This window comes from Ictidomys tridecemlineatus, chromosome 2 (assembly GCF_052094955.1).
Source record: "Ictidomys tridecemlineatus isolate mIctTri1 chromosome 2, mIctTri1.hap1, whole genome shotgun sequence".
NCBI lineage: Eukaryota > Metazoa > Chordata > Mammalia > Rodentia > Sciuridae > Ictidomys > Ictidomys tridecemlineatus.
The window spans coordinates 14,035,561-14,054,855 of NC_135478.1; the positions used below are offsets into that span (position 1 = coordinate 14,035,561).

The following is a 19,295-nucleotide window of genomic DNA, read 5'->3' on the forward strand; positions in this document are numbered from 1 at the left end:
GCGCTGAGGGGCTTTAAGTTTGTTCAGAGGCGGAGCCTGGGAGACAAGCCCAGTCGGCTAACTGGACGCCTAGCGTGCTCCTCCCCTTTAAGTCGCGCGTCAGAGGCGGTGCCTGGATGACCGATGACCCTTTAAGGCGCGGCCCGCGTCCGCCGGCAGAAAAGCGGCTTAAAGGCGACGCGTGGCGCGATGGCGGCGGCCCCACGCGCGTGCCGGCGGCGCGGGCAGCCACTCCCGGGCCTGCGGCCGCCGCTGCTACTCCTGCTGCTGCTGCTGCTGGCGCCTCCGCCTCCCGGGGGCCCGCCAGGTGTCGCCGCCTACTTTCCCGAGGAGCGCTGGAGCCCGGAGTCGCCGCTGCAGGCGCCGCGGGTGCTCATCGCGCTGCTGGCGCGAAACGCGGCCCACGCGCTGCCCGCCACCCTGGGCGCCCTCGAGCGGCTGCGGCACCCGCGGGAGCGCACGGCGCTGTGGTGAGCCCGCCCTGCAGCCCCCGGGGGACAGGTCCGCGCCGCCGCTCCCGACTCCACGCCCGGAGGACGCGCGGGACCCGCGCTCGGGACGGATCCCAGGCCCCGCGTCTGTCCCCGCTGGGCGGCCGCCACCTGGGGGGCACCCACAGCTCCACAAGGCCTGGGCGCCCCTGGGCTTGGCCGTGGCCACATCTGAGGGAGAGGCTTCCCGGCTCTTGCTGCCCTGTCGGGTCTTGAACTTTCCTTGGTTCCAGGGTGGCCCTAGGAGTTGGGGCTCAGGCGGACCCGACCTCTGATTTCGTGGGCCAGCAGGGGACCAGATGACAGGGGCAAGCGGAAGGCCAGCGCCGTGAGGACGCCTGACTGGTGACTTCTGCTCTTCTGCCTCGGTTTCCCCCGTGGAAAGGGGGCGAGTCAAGGCCACTCGTTGCGCTTGCCTTTGGGGCCGCCCCGCCGGCGGCCGTCGTGCCTGGCGCAGGCTTGGCCTCAGGAGCCACAGCTGGGGCACTGTCTTTCCTGGTGTCGACGTTACTGGTGCCCTTAAGGTTGAACAATTTATTAGGGACAGTTAACTTTCCGCTTCGTGGCCAAACTAGACTCCTCAGCGTCCCTCTCCGGGCTGCCCCACATTCCCCAGTCTGGATCATCCAAGCATACATGTGGTGCTTAACAATTGTTTGTTGAATGATGCGTGAGCACAGCCCACTATGAGGTGTGTCACTCACAGGAGAGAAGGAAGGCAGGCCGGGTGACTTTATGAAATGTAGATTTTTTTTTAATTATTAAGTTGCGCGTACCTGGTCATAAGACCCCCAAGCTCAGCAGCGAAGCCCAGTGGCTCATGTGGTTTTCCAAGCCAGCTTGTTTATGCACCCAGCGACCGGGCCTGTCCCCACTCCCTTTTTACAGATGAGGAAACTGGGGCATGGAGAGGCAGTGTTCTGTCCAGGGCCACATGGCTGGTGGGAGGCCAAGCCAGGAAAGCAGCCCTAGGAGCCTTGCATCACGTGGTACTGTCTTGTTCCCCCCAACTGTGCTGACTGTCCCCTTGTGCCCACAGGGTGGCCACGGACCACAATGCAGACAACACATCAGCTGTGCTGCGGGAGTGGCTGGTGGCCGTGAAGAGTTTGTACCATTATGTGGAGTGGCGTCCGGCGGAGGAGCCCAGGTGAGCGCCAGGTCCTGCCTGAGCCCCCAGGTCTGACTGGCTGCCCCTCTGCTCATACACCTTCCATGGCTCCCTATTGCCCTGGAACAGGACTCACAGGCCCTCAGCCTGTGACTTTCCAGCCTGACCATTGACAGGAGCCCTGACTCCTCCCATCACTGATAGGCCCTAATCCTCCTGCCAGGCCTTTGTCCCAGCTCTTCCCTCCACCTGGAATTCTTTAGTCCTTTGTCCTGGTGACGCCCACTGCATTGTTCCTGTCTCGGGTGAACCCAGGAGCCGCTCTGTATGGAGCCTCCATGAGAGCCCTGGCCCATGTGGCCGCCAGGTTCCTTCCATCGCTTTAGGATCTCTGGCTTCTTTCGAGAGGCTCTCACGGTGTCGCACAGGCTGCCCCCAAACTGCTGGGAGGGGGCTCCAGGCGCCCCTCCCACGCCCGGCTCCCGTAATCTGAGGGGTGTCTGTGTCCCTCCCTTTCCCAGCGGCTCCCCTTCCTCCTCAGTGGTGCTCTGCTTGGCACGGGAGGCCCTCTGCAGCCACTCTGAGCTTTTCTCCTTGACCGTTTGCCTCCAGCTTCGCTCCCTCTGGTCCCCTGTGTGTGCCCTGCTGCCCGTGAGGACACACCTCCCAGGGTTTTTCCACCTCCCACTGCTGCCCAGCCTTCAGCTCAGCTCGCAGGCCTCCTCCTCCAGGAAGCCTCCTCTGATCATCCCCAGGGTGGCCGAGGCCCTCTCTGGGCTCTGGCCGCGCCCCATGCTTCCCACATCACACTTTCCCTTCGCAGGTCCTACCCAGACGAAGAGGGCCCCAAACACTGGTCCGACTCTCGCTATGAGCATGTCATGAAGTTGCGCCAGGCTGCCCTGAAATCAGCTCGGGACATGTGGGCTGATTACATCTTGGTGAGTTGCTCAGCCATGGCTGTGGGCCCAGGGAGGCTGGACGGCCAGGGACAGGCAGAGCAGCAGGATGCGGGGCCATCTTTTTTGAGGGGGTGGATACTGGGGATTGAAACCAGGGACACCCGGCCACTGAGCCACATCCCCAGCCTTATTTTGTGTTCTATTTAGAGACAGGGTCTCCCTGAGTTGCTTAGCGCCTCGCAGTTGGTGAGGCTGGCTTTGAACTTGCAATCCTCCTGTCTCAGCCTCCCGAGCCACTGGGGTGATAGGTGTGCGCCACTGCTTCAGGGGCCATGTGTAACCCACTTTGCAGAAGGGCAGACTGAGGCTGCAGGAGGAGGTGCCAGTTCCTCCAGTTTCATGCAGTTGGAGAGCAGAGGACCCAGGCCTTGGGACCCTGGGCCGCCTGGTCCTTGGTGCAGGCTTCAGTCCCCAGGAGAGCGCGATCCCTGCGGCCGAGGCAGGGGGAGGGCAAGTCGAGGCCAGCCTGGCAGCTTGGCAAGACGCTGTCTCGGGAAATGGGGAGGCGGTGTGTGCGCGGTGGCCGGGCGCCCTGGGCTCAGCCCCACTTCCCGCTGCCCCCAAAAGGGCGAGCTTCAGTCCCGTGTGGTCCCTTGTGCTTTTGTCACCCCATCACAAGTAAAGCCAAGCTCTGTGCACACCCCACGGTGACATTCTTTGGGCCACTTCTCAGAGGCAAGGGGACGAGGCCAGGGGCTGGGGCTGGGCTGCGGAGGGAGGCCTGATTCCTCTCCCTCTCCCTGGCTGGCAGCTGCGTCTCGGAACCGTTGAGTCTGGAACGCGGTAGTGTCAGGAGGAGTGTCCACGGACCTCTGTGAGCGCCTTCTGTCCTGGCCTGGGTGTAACGGTACCTGTCCCCTCGCTGGGACAGAGGGGAGGGTGCCGATGGCTGGGCCCCGCAGAGCGGGAGAGCAGTAAGGCCACCCGACGTGCTGGGGCTGGTGCTGGGCTCCGTGCTGCTGCCATCGCGGGGACGACCTGCGCTGTCCCTTGGCCAGCGTCCACATGCGCTGGCCTCAGCTGGGCCCTGGGGACACAGTGGTCAGCTGAGCCTGCCTTCCTGATCCCCCAGGAAAGGTGACAGACGCTGAACACCACAGAACAGAGCCAGGGGACGCTGCAGGCAGGGCGTGCCGCGCAGAGCACCTGGAGGGGCCACAGCCCTGCGGCATCTGCAGTGGGCACAGGCTGGCCCGAGCCCCCCAGGTGGCTCCCACACTGTGGGGACTGCAGGTGGGAAGTCGGGGTGCCGCAGGCTGCACCCCACCTGAGGCCTCAGGGCAGTCCTCCCCGCCTCTTCCCCTTTCGATGCTACTGGGATGCGGTGGAGACAGGCAGCGCCTCTGCCCTGGTCACATGGCTTCCCGGTCCCCTCCTTTTCTCTTGAGAGGACCCAGTCAGTGGACTTAAGGCCACCTCTTGCTGGGGGACCTCATCTTATTTATTTTTTTTTTTTAGAGTGAGAGAGAGAGAGAGAGAGAGAGAATTTTTAATATTTATTTTTTAGTTCTCGGCGGACACAACATCTTTGTTGGTATGTGGTGCTGAGGATCGAACCCGGGCCGCACGCATGCCAGGCGAGCGCGCTACCGCTTGAGCCACATCCCCAGCCCGGGACCTCATCTTAATTTGCGCCTTCCTGTAGGTGCAGGAGACCCCGGTCACGTTCACAGGAGCCAGGGTTAGGACCTCAGGGAATCTGGTGGCCCACCTTCACCCACAACCAGGGCACGTAGTGAATGAGCAGGGGTCGTGGGACCCGGAGGAAGGGCCCACGCAGAGACCTGAAGGAGAACAGGAGCCCGCCGAGTGGGGCCGGGGGCAGAGTCCCCAGTAAGAGCAGGGAGCACACTTGGGATAGGAGTGCAGCAGTGCTACTGAGTGACTGGGGTGGGGACCCTCCTGTGCAAGCTTGCAGGGTGCTGGGGAGCCATGGGGGGCGGAGCAGGGCAGGGCTGTGTGTGCTCCAGGGTTTTCCCTGTGGCTGCCGTGGGCAACAGGAGGCCCAGGGTGGAGGCCGGAGCAGTCCCTGGCCTGCGCCCTGTGGGGAGGACCGAGCACCTTGGAGGACATTGCTGTCCTGGGAGGAGTGAGCGTGGACCCAGCCCCCAAGTGAGCCTGCGGGTTCCTCCTCACACATACAGGAGCAGGCAGAGGAAAGGAGGGGACAGCTCAGAGGTGGCTTTGGCTCCTCCTAGACCCCTCCGGCACAGAGCCGCCTTGTCCGTCCGCTGGCCTTTGCTTTTGTGGTTGGGGATCGGGAGTTTCACTCTTTCTTTTTTTTTTTTTTATTTTTTTTTATTTTTAATTTTAACATTTATTTATTTTTTCTTAGTTCTCGGCGGACACAACATCATTGTTGGTATGTGGTGCTGCTGGGGATCGAACCCGGGCCGCACGCATGCTAGGCGAGCGCGCTACCGCTTGAGCCACATCCCCAGGCCCGGGAGTTTCACTCTTTCCCTTCAGCACCCCCGGGTGGAACTGCAGAGGAAGCTCAAAGCAGCTTTTGACACAAAGTTACATTTTTTAGTTGGGGACTTTGGAGAACCATGTTGGAGTGAAACTGTTTGACGTTTTAGACTTATTATTAAAAGGGCTTCCACTCCTTTCCCCCCCTCAAAAGTTAGGGATGTTACTAGCAGGAAAAAAAAAATTAAGAAGCATAAGAAGGGAAAAAAATGGACAAACCTTAATATCGCCTTCCAGAGAGACCACTTTGTAGCTGTGTTTGTTTAATTGAGGTGCAATTTACATAACGTGAAATGAACCAGTCCAATGCCCAGTTGGTGACGGTAGCGCCTCCTGATGCTACACGGGGCATCTCCTTCCAGAACATTTGCCTCACCCAGAAGGCACCCAGCAGGCACTCCCCAGCCCCAGCCCCTGCAGCCACTCCCCTGCTTCCTGTGGCGGTGGGCCTGCTCGGGTATTTCATGTCAGTGGAACAGCACACCTGGGCTCTCTGAGGGGCTGTCATTCAGTGTCATCTTTTTTTTTTGTACCAGGGACTGAACCCAGGGGCCCTCAACCACTGAGTGGCATCCCCAGCCCCATTTTGTGTTTTATTTAGAGACAGGGTCTCACTGAGTTGCTTAGGGCCTCGCTGTTGCTGAGGCTGGCTTTGAACTTGCCATCCTCCTGCCTCAGCCTCCTGAGCGGCTGGGATTACAGGCTGTGCCACTGTGCCGTGCTGAATGTCTTGTTCTTGAGGTTATAGCTGAGTGACATTTGCTGTGTGGCTGGACCACGTGGTGTCCATCCGTGCATCCGTCCATCCGGGGACAGCACTTGGTGGTTTCTACCTTCTGGCGCTGATGAGCAGTGCTGCTCTGAGCATGCGCATACAGCACGCACCTGAGCCACTATCCTGGCTCCTACCAGGAGCCTGGGACAGCCGTCTCCCCTGCGGAGGGCTGCCAGCGGGAGCGGGTCCCCTCATTGCCAGGGAGGAGAACCCCCGTTTTCCTGTGTGGGGCAGTGGACCCCGCATTCTAGAGTACTGTGGGGGAGGGGAAGCCAGCCTCCCTGCAGCTCAGTGGCTCTTACCTGAAAGGCAGGCACCAGAAGGATCTTGGATTTTGGAGTTTTCCGATTTTGGAGTATGGCCTATGTGGAGCCCCATAGCGTGGGGCTGACATCTAAGTCTAAATTCCTTTGCTTCACAGGGTACCTTGTCCCCACAGCCTGGAGGTCGTTTTGTGTAACAGCTTTTAATAACTTTGTGCATGAGACAAGGTTCTCCAAACAGAACTTCCCCCTGTAGCGCCATGTCGGGTTCAAAAATCTTGCATTTTGGATTTCAGATTTTGGGTTGGAGGTGCCGCCCGTGGTTCTGGGGCGCATCCCGACCTGCGTGTCCTTATGTCCGGGGAGCTGGGAATTCCCGACGGCTTTGCTTCCTGTGGGGCGGTTTTCTTTTCATTTTTTCTTTCTTTTTTTGTTACTTAGAAAATGTTAGCTCCCGTAATCGACCCCATGTAGATAAGACGCACGTACTTAACAGCGGCTTCCCAACAGAGGGGAGAGTCTCAAGCTGCGCCTCTCCAGACCTGGTGCCGGTGCTGAGCAGTGCCTGCTCCTCACCGTGGCTGCGGTACTTTTGCCAACGTTGACAGCACAGCCACAGTTTTCCCCAAATTTACGTTCATATAAGAGAGCGCTCGCAGCTGTTTGTCGCTCATTGAAACAGCCTTCCGAGCTCAGCGGTCGCCCAGCGGCATCGTGGGGACTCCAGCCACTGAGTTGAAACAGGAGGGGACCAAAGGGGAACCAGCCAGACCCCAGCAATCAGCCAGTTGTTAGCGTTGAGACTCCTGCACGACTCTTTTGATAAGCTTGTCATCCGAAAAGAAAATACTCTAGGGTAACATGAACAGCTCAGATGGAGCGAGGTCACTGCGCCGGGCCGTCGGCAGGAGCAGGAGGTACATACACAGCACCGTGTGCCGCAGGGCCTCCGGCACCTGGGAGGCCAGAGGAGCCCGTGGGGGCACTGAGGCCTGCTTCCAGCCCAGGGAACGGGATGGTGTGACAGCTCTAAAGCACTGCGCTTCTGCCAGGTGCAGTGGCCCACACCTGTGATCCCAGCGACTCGGGGGGCTGAGGCAGGAGGGTCGGGAGTTCAAAGCCAGCCTCGGAAAATCGAGATGCTAAGCAACTCAGTGAGACCCTGTCTCTAAATAAAATGCAAAATAGGGCTGGGGATGTGGCTCAGGGTTCAATCTGAGGTACCAAAACAAACCCCGTGCCTTCCCTAGAGGATTGCTTTCATTAATGGCGGGTCGGTGTTCACGGTCTTCTCGAACATTAAAAAAAAAAAAAGAAGCCAGGAAAAAACAAAGCCACCACTGGATCCATGCAAGGTGACCGGGTGGAGGCCAGTGCAGCCTGACTTGCATCTGGCCACACGTGTCCGTGACCTTCAGTGGTGGGTGGCATCTCATTTCGGCCTGGGACCAGGTCAAGGTCTGTCCCCTACCTGACCTGCTGCTGCTGGATTCCGGTTGCTCGCGGTTGGTGGGGTAATGACACTGCCGTCCCCGAACATCCTTGTGTGGCCTTCGTGGAAGGTGCTGATGACAGTCTTTGGGGTCACAGTCTGTTCTGTGTTGCTGTGACAATACCTGATGCTGGAGTCAAGATAAGGAAAGGGTCATGTAGCTCACAGTTGGGAGCTGAGTGCGCCACCAGGTGGCCGGAGCCTCATGGCAGTGCTGGTGCCCAGGAGCTCTCTGAACCGACTTCCTCCTGGGGAACTCCCTGGCCCTGGGGCACACTGACCCAGTGACCCAGTCACCTCCACCAGGCCCCACCTCTTACAGCCCTCCCCTCCCCCATACCGCACAGCAGCCCCAGCCCCAGCAGGGAAACTGGGGACACACTCAGCCCCAGGCGGCTTATTCTCAAGGGCTGAGCTGGTAGGTGAGGAGCCAGGGCCTTCATCAGGACCCAAGGCGCTGGCCTCTGCCCAGTGGTTCCGAGTTGCGGCCTGACGTGGCCCACGCTGACGTCCGGCGGGTGCTTTGCAGTTTGTGGACGCAGACAACCTGCTCATCAACCCCGACACCCTGAGCCTGCTCATCGCCGAGAACAAGACCGTGGTGGCTCCTATGCTGGATTCCCGGGCCGCGTACTCCAACTTCTGGTGTGGAATGACTTCCCAGGTAGGACGGGGCCCGGGGATGGAGGCCAGGTGACAAGCGGGGGCCCTAGCTGCAGTCTAACTTGTCTTCACACAACCTTGTACAAATGCCCTCATGCTAACCCTTAGAAAGCCCACTGAGGCAGTGTCTTCAGTGACTTCCCTACCACTACTGAGGTGGAAACTTGCCTTAAAGCCCAGAGCTAGGAAGTGATGGTACCAGGATGGGGGTTCAGGCGTGGTTTGATCCAGATGTTCAAGTTTTTCCTCCACCATTCATTGACTGGCTTAATTCTCGGACAGCACTGGAAAGAACCTATCAGTGTCCAGCCAGGGGACAGTCCTGAGCCAGTTATTAAAGCCAGGAAAATACAAAACTATGATTGGTCAGGCCTAGTCACAAGTCCCACCCTCAGGTTTGAGTGTAGGATACTAAGCAAAGCCACAGGAGTGGAAGGTCGGGTGGGTTGGGGGCATGCAAGGGGCTGGGGGACTGCAGCCAGGACACTAATCCGTGCTGTCTCCTCCCCACCACCACGACCTTGGGGTGCTGAGGATGGAACCCTGGGCCCCCGCATGGTAGTCTGCACCCTGCCACCCAGCCGCACCCCCGGCTCCTGACCTTTTTTTAACCTTCCGTTTTAGTGGTAGTGGACCCAGGATCTTTATTTATTCGTGGTGCTGAGGACCGAACCCAGTGCCTCATGCATGCGAGGCCAGCGCTCTGCCCCTGAGCCCCGCCAGCCCTCTTTTTGTTTTTAACTGAAGAGAAAACTCATGTAACAAAAAATTTACAATTTTCAAGTGAACTGTTCAGTGGCTTGATTTTTAAAAATAATATCCAAATGTTGCACTGTCACAGTTCTGGTCTCTGAAGGGCCCAAGGGAGGACGCCAGCTCGAGGGTGTCCAGGGTTGAGAACTTGTCTAGAGGCCCCCCTCCCGCCCGCTGGCCTCTGGCCTGGGTTTCTTGGGGTCAGAGCAGCTGCTGCGGCTTCCCCTGGCCTCCGCCCCTTCTGCCCGCGCCGCCGCCTGCTCCCATATCCATCCGTCTGCCCGCTGCTGCTGTTGCCATCTGTGAAGGGTCTGGGTGGGGACAGGCTTGATGGTCCTGGGGGGATCCCGTGGAAGCTGGAGGCCGCCTCCCAGTCTTGCAGTCAAGGCTTCCAGCCTCCGCTTTGGGGCCGGGCGGGGACGGGACAGTGCGAAGGGTGCAGACCTCCGCCTCGGCCTCCCGCAGGGCTACTACAAGCGCACGCCCGCCTACATCCCCATCCGCAAGCGCGACCGCAGGGGCTGCTTCGCGGTTCCCATGGTGCACTCGACCTTCCTGATCGACCTGCGGAAGGCGGCCTCCCGGAACCTGGCCTTCTACCCTCCCCACCCCGACTACACCTGGTCCTTCGATGACATCATCGTCTTCGCCTTCTCCTGCAAGCAGGCAGGTGAGTGAGAGAGGGAGGGCTCTGTCTTTGGGGTGCCTGCCTGGTTCTTTGGGTTACGTGCTGAGCAAGTCCGAACAGCACCCGGAATGTTCAAGGAGCTGAAGCTGCAGGGTACTAGACTGCCTTCAGGCGTGGCTGTATCCAGGTGTTCCGCTAACTCTCTGGGACCCAGTCTCCAGCCCTCATTTCCCTCACTCCCTCCCCAGCCCTTTTCTGAGACACGGTCTCAGTTTCCAGCTGGCTTCAAACAGGGTCCTTCTGCCTCAGTCTCCTGAGTAGATGCCCAGCTCTCGGAGGCCTGTTTACTGAATGCGACTTCCCTCTCGGTGCGTTTCTATCTTCTCTCGATCCTCCACATTTGAGCATCTGTGGTTCCCTTTATCTGTGGGGAAACAGTCCAGGACCCTCGGTGGGTGCCTCAACTGCGGAGGACCAAACCACATGAATTGTTTCCCTTTTTAGAGGAACCTATGGGAAAGTTTAGTCTGTAAACAAGGGGTAGTGACACTACTGCAGATGCTGTAGTGAATAAAGAAAAAAAACATCTTTCAACCACCAACAGGAACGCAGAGCGCGGGAGGCGCTGGGTCCCTGCGCCTGCTGCGTCCCCTCCACCCCCCGCGTGGGCGTGTCGGGTCTGCTTCGTTACCCCGTCTTGTGCCTTTGGGCTTCGTTCTGTGGAGTCCCCTAGCTGCTGAGATGCTCGCTGGGTGTCACCGAGTTTTCTGTGACTTTGCCCAGTGGCATTCCAGGGGGTCCTGATCCCTTAGGTCTGCGCAGGCGTGAGGCTGTCCTGCCGCAGGTCCCCGGGGCGGAGGGTGGGATGCCCAGGGCTGTCACCGGTGGCTGGGGCCAGACGGGCTGTTTTGCGGCTCGCTCTGGGCAGCTCGCTGCTGGCCAGAGGCGGCCAGCGCTGCCCGGTGGCCCCGCCGCGGATTGCTTGGCCTTCACTTGTCCTTCCTGGCCGCAGAGGTGCAGATGTACGTGTGTAACAAGGAGGTGTACGGCTTCCTGCCCGTGCCGCTGCGCGCGCACAGCACCCTCCAGGACGAGGCCGAGAGCTTCCTGCACGTGCAGCTGGAGGTCATGGGTGAGTCTGCGCCTGCCGCCCGGGGCTGTTACCTCCCTGTCTCTGCCACTTTGCATCCATGCCGTGAACAACGCTCATCCATGAGCGCTGCAGATTTGCAGTGAGCTGGGACCTTAGGGTAGGCAAGGGTGGGCTTCCTGGAGGAGGTGCTGGTAAGTGCAGCGGGAATAGGAGTTTACTAGGAAGGGAATCACAGCCAGAGCAAGGCTGGAGGGGACAGAACTTGGAGGGCAGGTGATCCCAGGGTTCAGGGACAGGGCTGGCAGCAGGGGGCCTCAGACATCAGGCCGTAGAGAAGGCCTGTCCCTCTAGGGCCCTAGGGAGCCATAGAGGGTGTGGGAGCGGAGAGGGCAGCAGGTTCTTTCTGACGGACGTTGGAAATATGTCAGCGTCAGGAAACACTCATCTCAGGGCGTTTCTTCCCCCTGCTCCTGCCAAACCCACAACCTTCTATTTAACTGGAATGGGTTTTACTCCTCCCATTTTACTTATATAAATGTGTTTGATAAAGAAAACTCTACAACTTTTTTGGGGGGTACCAGGGATTGAACCCAGGGGTGCTTAACCGCTGAGCCACATCCTAGCCCTCACTGAGTTTTTTGGGCCTTGCTCAGTTGCTGAGGCTGGTTTTGAACTTGCAATCCTCCTGCCTCAGCCTCCCAGTTACTGGGATTAGGGACGTCGGGACAGGAAACTAAACATTTGGCCGCAGTTGTGGGCTCAGGGCTTCCTCCACTGCCAGGACCCACCCATGTGCAAGGCCCTTTGCATAGACCCTCTGCACCCGCTGCCTGTGATGCTCACCACCTCCAGAGGATTCACAGCCCCTGATACAGTGCGCGTGGTCTGTACGTGGGTGCTGTCTTGTTTAGGGATTAACAGCCGGTATGTATTTAGTACTGGTGACATTTTTTTTCCAGAATAATTTACCTCAGTGGTCAGTCGGATCCGTGGATGCAGAACCCACGGATACAGGGGACCAACTGCATGTATAAAAACAAGCCCATAAGATACGAAGCTAGCGGCTGTGCCTCCCGGGCCTGAAACAGGACGAACACAGGGTGCTGAGCAGCTTTAGGGTGGCGCGGCCTTGTCCTGGGATGGACATGCAGGTGCCTGTGGAGGCCTGTGAGGCTGTCGCAGGGCACAGATGTGGAGGGTCTGGAAGGGGCTCTGCCCAGGACTCAGTTGCCCCAGCCTTCACTGTTTCTAGAATAGTCTGTCTGTGGCTCCCCCTGGTGGCTAACGGTGGGACGTCACCCTGCCCTCTGCTTTTGGGAAAACTTTAGGGTCCTTTTGAGATTGCTGTCCCTGGGGCCGTCCACCTAGGATTGACCAGGATTGAGGCTCTGTCACCCGCAGATGTCCAGAGCTGACCTGGCTGCAGTCAAGGGAGTGGGCCTGTGTAGCACCTGCAGGGCGGCCACAGCGCTCCGAGTTTAAGTTTTCAGCTATTTCTATTATTTCCGGTAGGAAAACAACTCATGTTGCTGTTAAAACCTCAGAACATGACAGTGTGTGGCTACTTTGCTCATTCTCAGGAGCCAGAACAAACTCGCAGAACAGATGGCGATGGCCTGGCAGTTTTAGATATCTGTGCAAATACTTCCATTTTCTGGCTGGGTGCAGTGGTGTGCCCCTGTATTCCCAGAGACTTAGGAGGCTGAGGCAGGAGGATTTCGAGTTCAAAGCCAGCCTCAGCAACTTAGTGAGACCATATTATTAAAAAATAATAAAAAGGCCTGGGGGACTGGGGTCGTGGTTCAGTGGTGGAGCACTTACCTAGCATTTGTGAGGCACATAAAAATCAATAAACAAAATAAAGGCATTGTGTCCATCTACAACTAAAAAAATAAAAATAAAAAGGACTGGAGATGTGGCTCAGTGATTAACTGCCCCTGGGTTCAATCCCTGGTACAAAAAAAAAAAAAAAAAATTCTGTCCACATGCAGTTATGTGTTATGCACGTGGTATTGCTCCCAAATCTTCTCCCGCCCCCTTTCCCCCTCCCTCCTTTCTTTTGTGGAGCTGGGGTGGAACTTGCCTCTGGTGTGCTGGGCCAGTGCTCTACCCTGAGCTGCATCCCCAGCCTCAGTATGGTGCATTAGATGAGTGGAATCACAGAGCTCGGCGTCTTCCCTTTGATTCATGGTGCCGTGTGCAGCGGTGGCCTGCTCACTCTGCCTTGCTGTATAGTATTCCACACAGCCATTTAGCCACTCATATACCTGCTCTTGGCCAAGTCACATGTCCCGCTGGCCCAACAACCACCACGTCCCTCAGCCAGTTTTCTCCTGGTTCTCCCAGGGGGCCCATGAGCTTGCTGTTGCATGTGTGAGAAAGTTCCAGGTCTGCATGAGCAGTGTTAGAGTGCAGTCCCTGAGGCCACGCGCCCTCCTCACACGGTGGCAGCGCAAGGTCCCCGAGAGCGCCTCAGGTTTGGCCCGGAGCCACTGGGAGCTGTTCTGCTCAGTTTCTAGCACCCATAGGCAGCTCAGGAGGGGAGGAGGTGGGGGGCGAATCTGGAAAGCTCCTTGCAGAGCTCTCGGGTGTCCCCTCCTGGTGGCCGTGGACAGCACCGCTTCCCCGCGAGGCTCTGGGGCAGGATGCTCGCCAGCGTTTGCACTGGGCTGAGTCCTTAGACATGGCTGTCCCCCTCCCGTGCCTGAGCTGTCCCCAGGCCCCCCAGAAGTGGAGTTGACACCATGTGGCCCAAGACCCCCACCCTCGGGCACAGTGTCACTGTGTGGTGTGACCCCGGGCAAGCCTGGGCGCTGCTGTGGGTCAGCACAGCCCCGGGGCTTGGAGGTCACGGCGGGGCAGAGGCCGGGGCTTGGCCAGTTCCAGGGCCTCACGGTGCGCCCGGGGTTTCAGCGGGGGCCACTGTGCACGCTGCTGCCCCCCGCCGTGCCTGGGCTCCGTTCCCCTAGAACCGACCGCAGGGGCCAGGACCCCCAGCCCCGCCCGCAGGCCCACCTCCTCATTTTGGCCCTTGGCCTCTGTCACACACCGTTTCCAAAGAGGTTGCGTCCCGGGTCCTGATGGTTGACGGCCAGCATACGCTTTGGGGACACAGTTCAACCTGTCAGGACCTGCGTGGTCCAACGGCATCTCTTCATTTATCATCCCACTTTATGAACGAGGCACAGACGGGTCAGGGTCACACACAGTTTGCCATCATGTCTTCTGCTCTGAGTGACGACTGAGCGCCTTCCGTGGGCCTGGCCCTGTGTTGGGTGGTGGGAACCCAGGGCAAGCAGAGAGCTCACAAGGGGTAGTCGTGGGGCCAGAGAGGTAGGAGAGCAAGAATGGGGGCTTGGTGGTGAGGCCCAGGTGCCTGCCCAGTCTAGGGAGGTCAGGAGACCTTCCTGTCCCCTTGACATTGTAACTTGGGGGTGGAGGGGGGTGGTTGTTTCAGTGTGTGTGCAAAGGTCCTGGGGTGGGGATGTGTGTTGGGGTGGGGCAGTGCCAGCAGCTAGAGTGAGGTGGTTTCTGGGGAAGGGGCGGAGCCTGGGAGGAGATGAGGGAGGTGTGTGGCAGGGTGCCAGGGGCCCCAGGACCCCAGCGACCCTTGGTTTCTCTGCCCCGCAGTGAAGCATCCCCCCGTGGAGCACTCCCGGTTCATTTCGGCACCTACCAGGACCCCTGACAAGATGGGCTTTGACGAGGTGGGCTGGGTTCTCCCTGGGGGGGGCGAGGCCAGCCTGATGGGGGTCCCACGAGGCTCTGGCCGCAGGTCTTCATGATCAACCTGAAGCGGCGGCAGGACCGGCGGGAGCGCATGCTGCGGGCGCTGCACGAACAGGAGATTGAGGCCCGACTGGTGGAGGCCGTGGACGGCAAGTGAGTCTGCCCTGGGATGTGCGAGTGTAGACCACACTGGAGGGGGACGCGAGTCGCCGGCCTGTGGGGGTGGGGGGCGAGTCCCATCTGGGGTGGGTCGGTCCCCAGGCCGCGCTGGCCCCGGAGGGCTGAGTCCTCGCTAAGGTGGAGTGCGTGAAGCCCCGCTGTCACTCGCCTGGTGGGCCTCCTAGGGCAGCGGGTGCTGGCTCGGTGGCCGATGGCGGCCTGGCAGTGGGCGGTGTTCCTGCCAATGTCCCCGCCGACGTCCTGCTCTGTGTCCAGGGCCATGAACAGCAGCCAGGTGGAGGCGCTGGGCATCCAGATGCTGCCCGGCTACCGGGACCCCTACCACGGGCGGCCCCTCACCAAGGGCGAGCTGGGCTGCTTCCTCAGCCACTACAACATCTGGAAGGAGGTGGGTGGCGGGCCCTGAGGCCACCGCGCCTGGTCTCCTGAGGGGTCACGGGCAGGTCAGCAGCGGGGACCCTGGGCTGTTCCTTGGCCCCTTTGCCTTAGCAGCGTCAGGGTGGCCCCAGCCTCCGAGGGGACAGGGGCTGTCCTGCTGTGGAAACAGGCGGGGGCGGAGCAAGCCTGGCCCTGCAGCAGGTGGGCCCCTCCTACAGCCTGGTGCTGCGGCGCGTACTGACGCAGTGTGGCCACAGTGACCTCAGCCAGCACAGCCGCTCGCCAGGGGACAGGAGGCTGTGGCGGGGCAGATGTCAGGCTGGGATTCAGACTGGGGACCAGACGGCGTGTCAGCTGCGGGGTGTGTGGTGAGGGCATCTGGGGTGTGAGGTGACGGGTACCCAATGTGTGTCCCCTGCTTTCCTGCAGTTCATCATGGAGGGCCCAGGGCAGAGCTTGCCGTGCCAGGTGGCCCTGGAGCCAGGGGACCTGGGTTCAAGTCCATTGCTGCCTTAGTGGGTGGAGGTTCTGAGCAAGAAAGGTGCTTCCTGGCTTCTCCAGGTGGCCATGGTCTCAGGGGACAGTCGTGAAGATTCTCAAGGTCATTCAATCAAGTAATTGCTAAGCGCCTACTGTGTACCCAGCCTGTACTGGAGACATGGCAGCCACCAGGAGTGAGCCTGCCCCCACCCAGGGGAGAGCCTGGGGAGGTGGGGACAGCGGTGACAAGCAGCAAAGCAGCAGCAGCAACATGATAGATGCGATGAGCACTCATAGGAGTGGCTCAGGGCTTCGGATTGTCCTCAGCTGGTGGCATTGGGTGATCAGGGGTGACATCTGAGCTGAGGCCTGAAGGGTGACGAGGAGCCTGCCGTTGGCTGCTAGGGAGGAGGCTCAGTGTGGAGGGCACAGCACAGGGAAAGGCCCGGGTGGGAGGGAGGAACCGAGAGGTCGCAGCCAGGAGAGCTGAACCCTGGAGGGATGGGTGCGCTTGCTTCTCTCTGGGTCCCCAGAGCCTTCTAGCAGAGTCGCTAGCTTCAGGCACAGGCTGGGCCTTGGTCTCCTTGTCACCTCTGGGGCACCTTCCCTCAGGTCGTGGACCGAGGGCTGCAGAAATCGCTGGTGTTTGAGGATGACCTGCGTTTTGAGATCTTCTTCAAGAGGCGCCTGATGAATCTCATGCGGGACGTGGAGCGAGAGGCCCTGGACTGGGACCTCATGTAAGTGGGGGTCTGGGGCCCACAGCTGGGCCTTGGGCGTGGCCAGGGACAGAGGTGTGCCCTGGGGCTTGGGAGCTAGAGCCAGGGACGTGGCCTGTGAGTCCGTGGGTGGGGCAAGTCTGGGGGCGTGGCCGGAGCCCTGCGGGAATCCTAGAGCCTGTGGTCAGTCGGTGAGGTTGGGGGTAAGAGTTGTGGCCTGGGACAGCCAACTCTTGGCAGCCTGACCAAAGGGCTTAGGTAGTCCCTGGGCCTGAGGGCATGTCAGGTGTGGTCTCAGGTAGGACCTTGGGAGGGTGACCCAGAGTCTAGGCCTGGCCGGAAGCCTGTAGGCGTGGTCAGGGTTCGCCCACTACACTGGGCCCACAGGGTGGTGGGAGGGCCGAGGCCGGGGGTGTGGCCGGGGAGCCTGCTGGCCTGCTCGGCATGGTCAGGTTTGGGGTGTGTCAAGAGCCAAGAGTGCAGTTTAAGAATGTGGGTAGAGGTGGCCAGCTCTTGGGTGGTACTTCAGAATGTCACAGGTGGGCAGGGTGTCCTCCCTCTGCCCCTCCTTTCTTCCCCTCCTACGCGCAGGGTACCGCCCAGGCCTGGCCCTGTGGTCCGGCGGGTCGTGCGTGACTGCACCCTTCCCTCCTGGCTGCTCCCACCCCCAGCTCTGAAACCAGCTTCACCCTGGAGCATTCCAGTGATGATCTGCTGTTCCCCGCTCCAAACCCTCCCATGGCTCCCTAGCACCCTCCTGTGCCCCCACCCCTAGACCCTGTGGTCCCGCCTCACCGCGTCCAGTGACAGTGGCCTCGTCACTGCTCCCCAGACGTGCTGAGCCTGTGCCGTCTCAGAGCCTGGCGGGGTCACTAGGTCCCTGGATCTGGGTTGGCGTCCTCTGGAGGGTGAGAGTGAGAGCGCTGCTTCTGCCCCCAGCTACGTGGGCCGGAAGCGGATGCAGGTGGAGCACCCCGAGAAGGCCGTGCCCCGCGTGAGGAACCTGGTGGAGGCCGACTACTCCTACTGGACACTGGCCTACGTCATCTCCCTGCAAGGGGCCCGCAAGCTGCTGGCCGCCAGGCCGCTGGCCAAGATGCTGCCGGTGGACGAGTTCCTGCCCGTCATGTTTGACAAGCACCCGGTGTGAGTGGCTGACGGAGGGGGTCAGGGGGTGGGACTCCAGGAGGGTCTCCTCTGCCCGCGCCCCCAGCTCTCCGTCCCTTCCCCGGGCCACCCTGTCCTGCTCCCCCCCAGGTCCGAGTACAAAGCCCACTTCTCGCCCCGCGACCTGCGCGCCTTCTCCGTGGAGCCGCTGCTCGTCTACCCCACTCACTACACGGGGGACGACGGCTACGTGAGCGACACGGAGACCTCAGTGGTGTGGAACAACGAGCACGTCAAGACCGACTGGGACCGAGCCAAGTCCCAGAAGATGCGGGAGCAGCAGGCGCTGAGCCGCGAGGCCAAGAACTCGGACGTGCTTCAGTCCCCGCTGGACAGCACCGCGCGGGACGAGCTGTGAGGGCTGCGGGAGCCGCGCAGCGCCACCCTCTCTGTGCTGCAGGGCACCACGGGGTCGCCTGGGGCCCCGTGGACCACAGAGCACACCACGGGGTGGCATCCAGCCAGCTCTTGCTCTGCGGTCCTTGCCACAGGCAGCATTAGTGGAGTGCCTACTGTATGCCAGGAACAGGGCTGGGCACAGGGGAATTGGATGGGAATAAGACTGGGTCATCTATCATGTGCCCAACACTTATTAAGCACCTGCTGTGTACCAGGTTTCTGTGTTATGGCCATGAAGGAGGCATAATGATTCCTCTGATCAGAGATTGAATCGATCATCAAGCATTTATTGATCAGATTAAGAATCAGGTATTAGTGATATGTATTCACCTTTGAAATTCATTCAAAGTATTTATTGAGTGCCTACTGTGTGGTGGGCACCATTCTGGGCTCTGGGAATACTGAGATAAATAAGACATTCATTTATTCAGACACATGCCAAGCATCTATCACATGCCTGGTATTTGAGACACAAAGGTAAGTTCTTGATTCAGGGCATTTATTGAGCACCCACTGTGTTGGGACTTCAGCCTGGTGCATGTAAATGTGGTGCTTCTCTAATTGGTTTCTTCCCTTCACCTTGGGCACCTGCTGTGCACAAAGCACTAATGACACCACACAGTGTGACAGCTGTTCAGTCAGCATTTGTCACCACCCACCGTGTGCCAGGCCACACAGCAGTCCTAGGACACAGAGGTGTGTGAGATAGGTCCCTTCATTTCCTCCAGGGGTTGCATCAGGCCTGGGATCTCACTGTGTATCTGTCCTTCATTTCCTCATGCAGCAAGCATTTATTGAGCACCTACTGTGTGCCAGGCCTCTGTGGACTCCCAGCTGGATTGCAGCATGCTTGGTTCCCCCACTGTCCAGGAGGGAGGTAGCTCTTCCCCCACCAGCTGTAACCTCTGGGTCCCAGTGGCCACATGGCTACTTTTGAGCCCCCCTGGAGGGGGCTCAGGAGGCAGATGGGGGCTGGGCCTCCCTCCTGCCCAGCCCTCCTGTCTGTGCGCTTGGCGCCTGCCGTGGAGTCTCCTCTGCCTGCTCCCTCAGCTGCCTGTCTGCACGCCTCCGTGGGAGGAGCGTGTGTTCGGGGCCTGGTGGGCGCAGCTCATAGGGTGCTGCCCTTGGCCTGGGCTGTGTTCCCAGCAGGACCGCGGGGTTGCTGTGCCTTCCCTCCAAGTCCACCCTCAGGGCTGGAGCGTGGCCTCGTCCTCCGGGGCAGCCCTGCTCGCGGGTGGGTCTCGGGTAATTTGCTTATTTTTGTATTAAATGGTCCTGGTTGGTTTCCACCGAAGTCCTGGTCTTCTTGCCGCCCAAACGCCTCCCACGCTCCATACCCAGTGTCCTTGTCCCAAGTAGTCTGGGCTCTGGGACAGAGGGAGGCCTCCTCTAGCTTGGGGTCAGCCACAGTACTGTCCACTGACTTCAAGGGAGGGGCACAGACATGGTTTGTGTCCCCAGAAAACAGACCTCAAGATGAGGATTCGAGTTAGGGGGTGACCCCAGGCACTCCGTGGGAGGGAAGAAAGGAGCCCGGCAG

General features: G+C 59.9%; 1 protein-coding gene across 1 annotated transcript; it reads left to right on the forward strand.

Moving 5' to 3' along the window:
• Positions 1-87: 87 nt before the first annotated feature.
• Colgalt1 (collagen beta(1-O)galactosyltransferase 1) lies at positions 88-19,049 on the forward strand. Its single transcript, XM_078037798.1, has 12 exons — positions 88-470; positions 1,531-1,641; positions 2,426-2,543; positions 8,096-8,230; positions 9,448-9,652; positions 10,623-10,742; positions 14,334-14,410; positions 14,479-14,585; positions 14,868-15,000; positions 16,083-16,210; positions 17,129-17,335; positions 17,447-19,049. The coding sequence occupies exons 1-12, from the start codon at positions 190-192 to the stop codon at positions 17,712-17,714; spliced, it is 1,890 nt and encodes a 629-aa protein (XP_077893924.1). The 5' UTR covers positions 88-189; the 3' UTR covers positions 17,715-19,049.
• Positions 19,050-19,295: the final 246 nt, after the last annotated feature.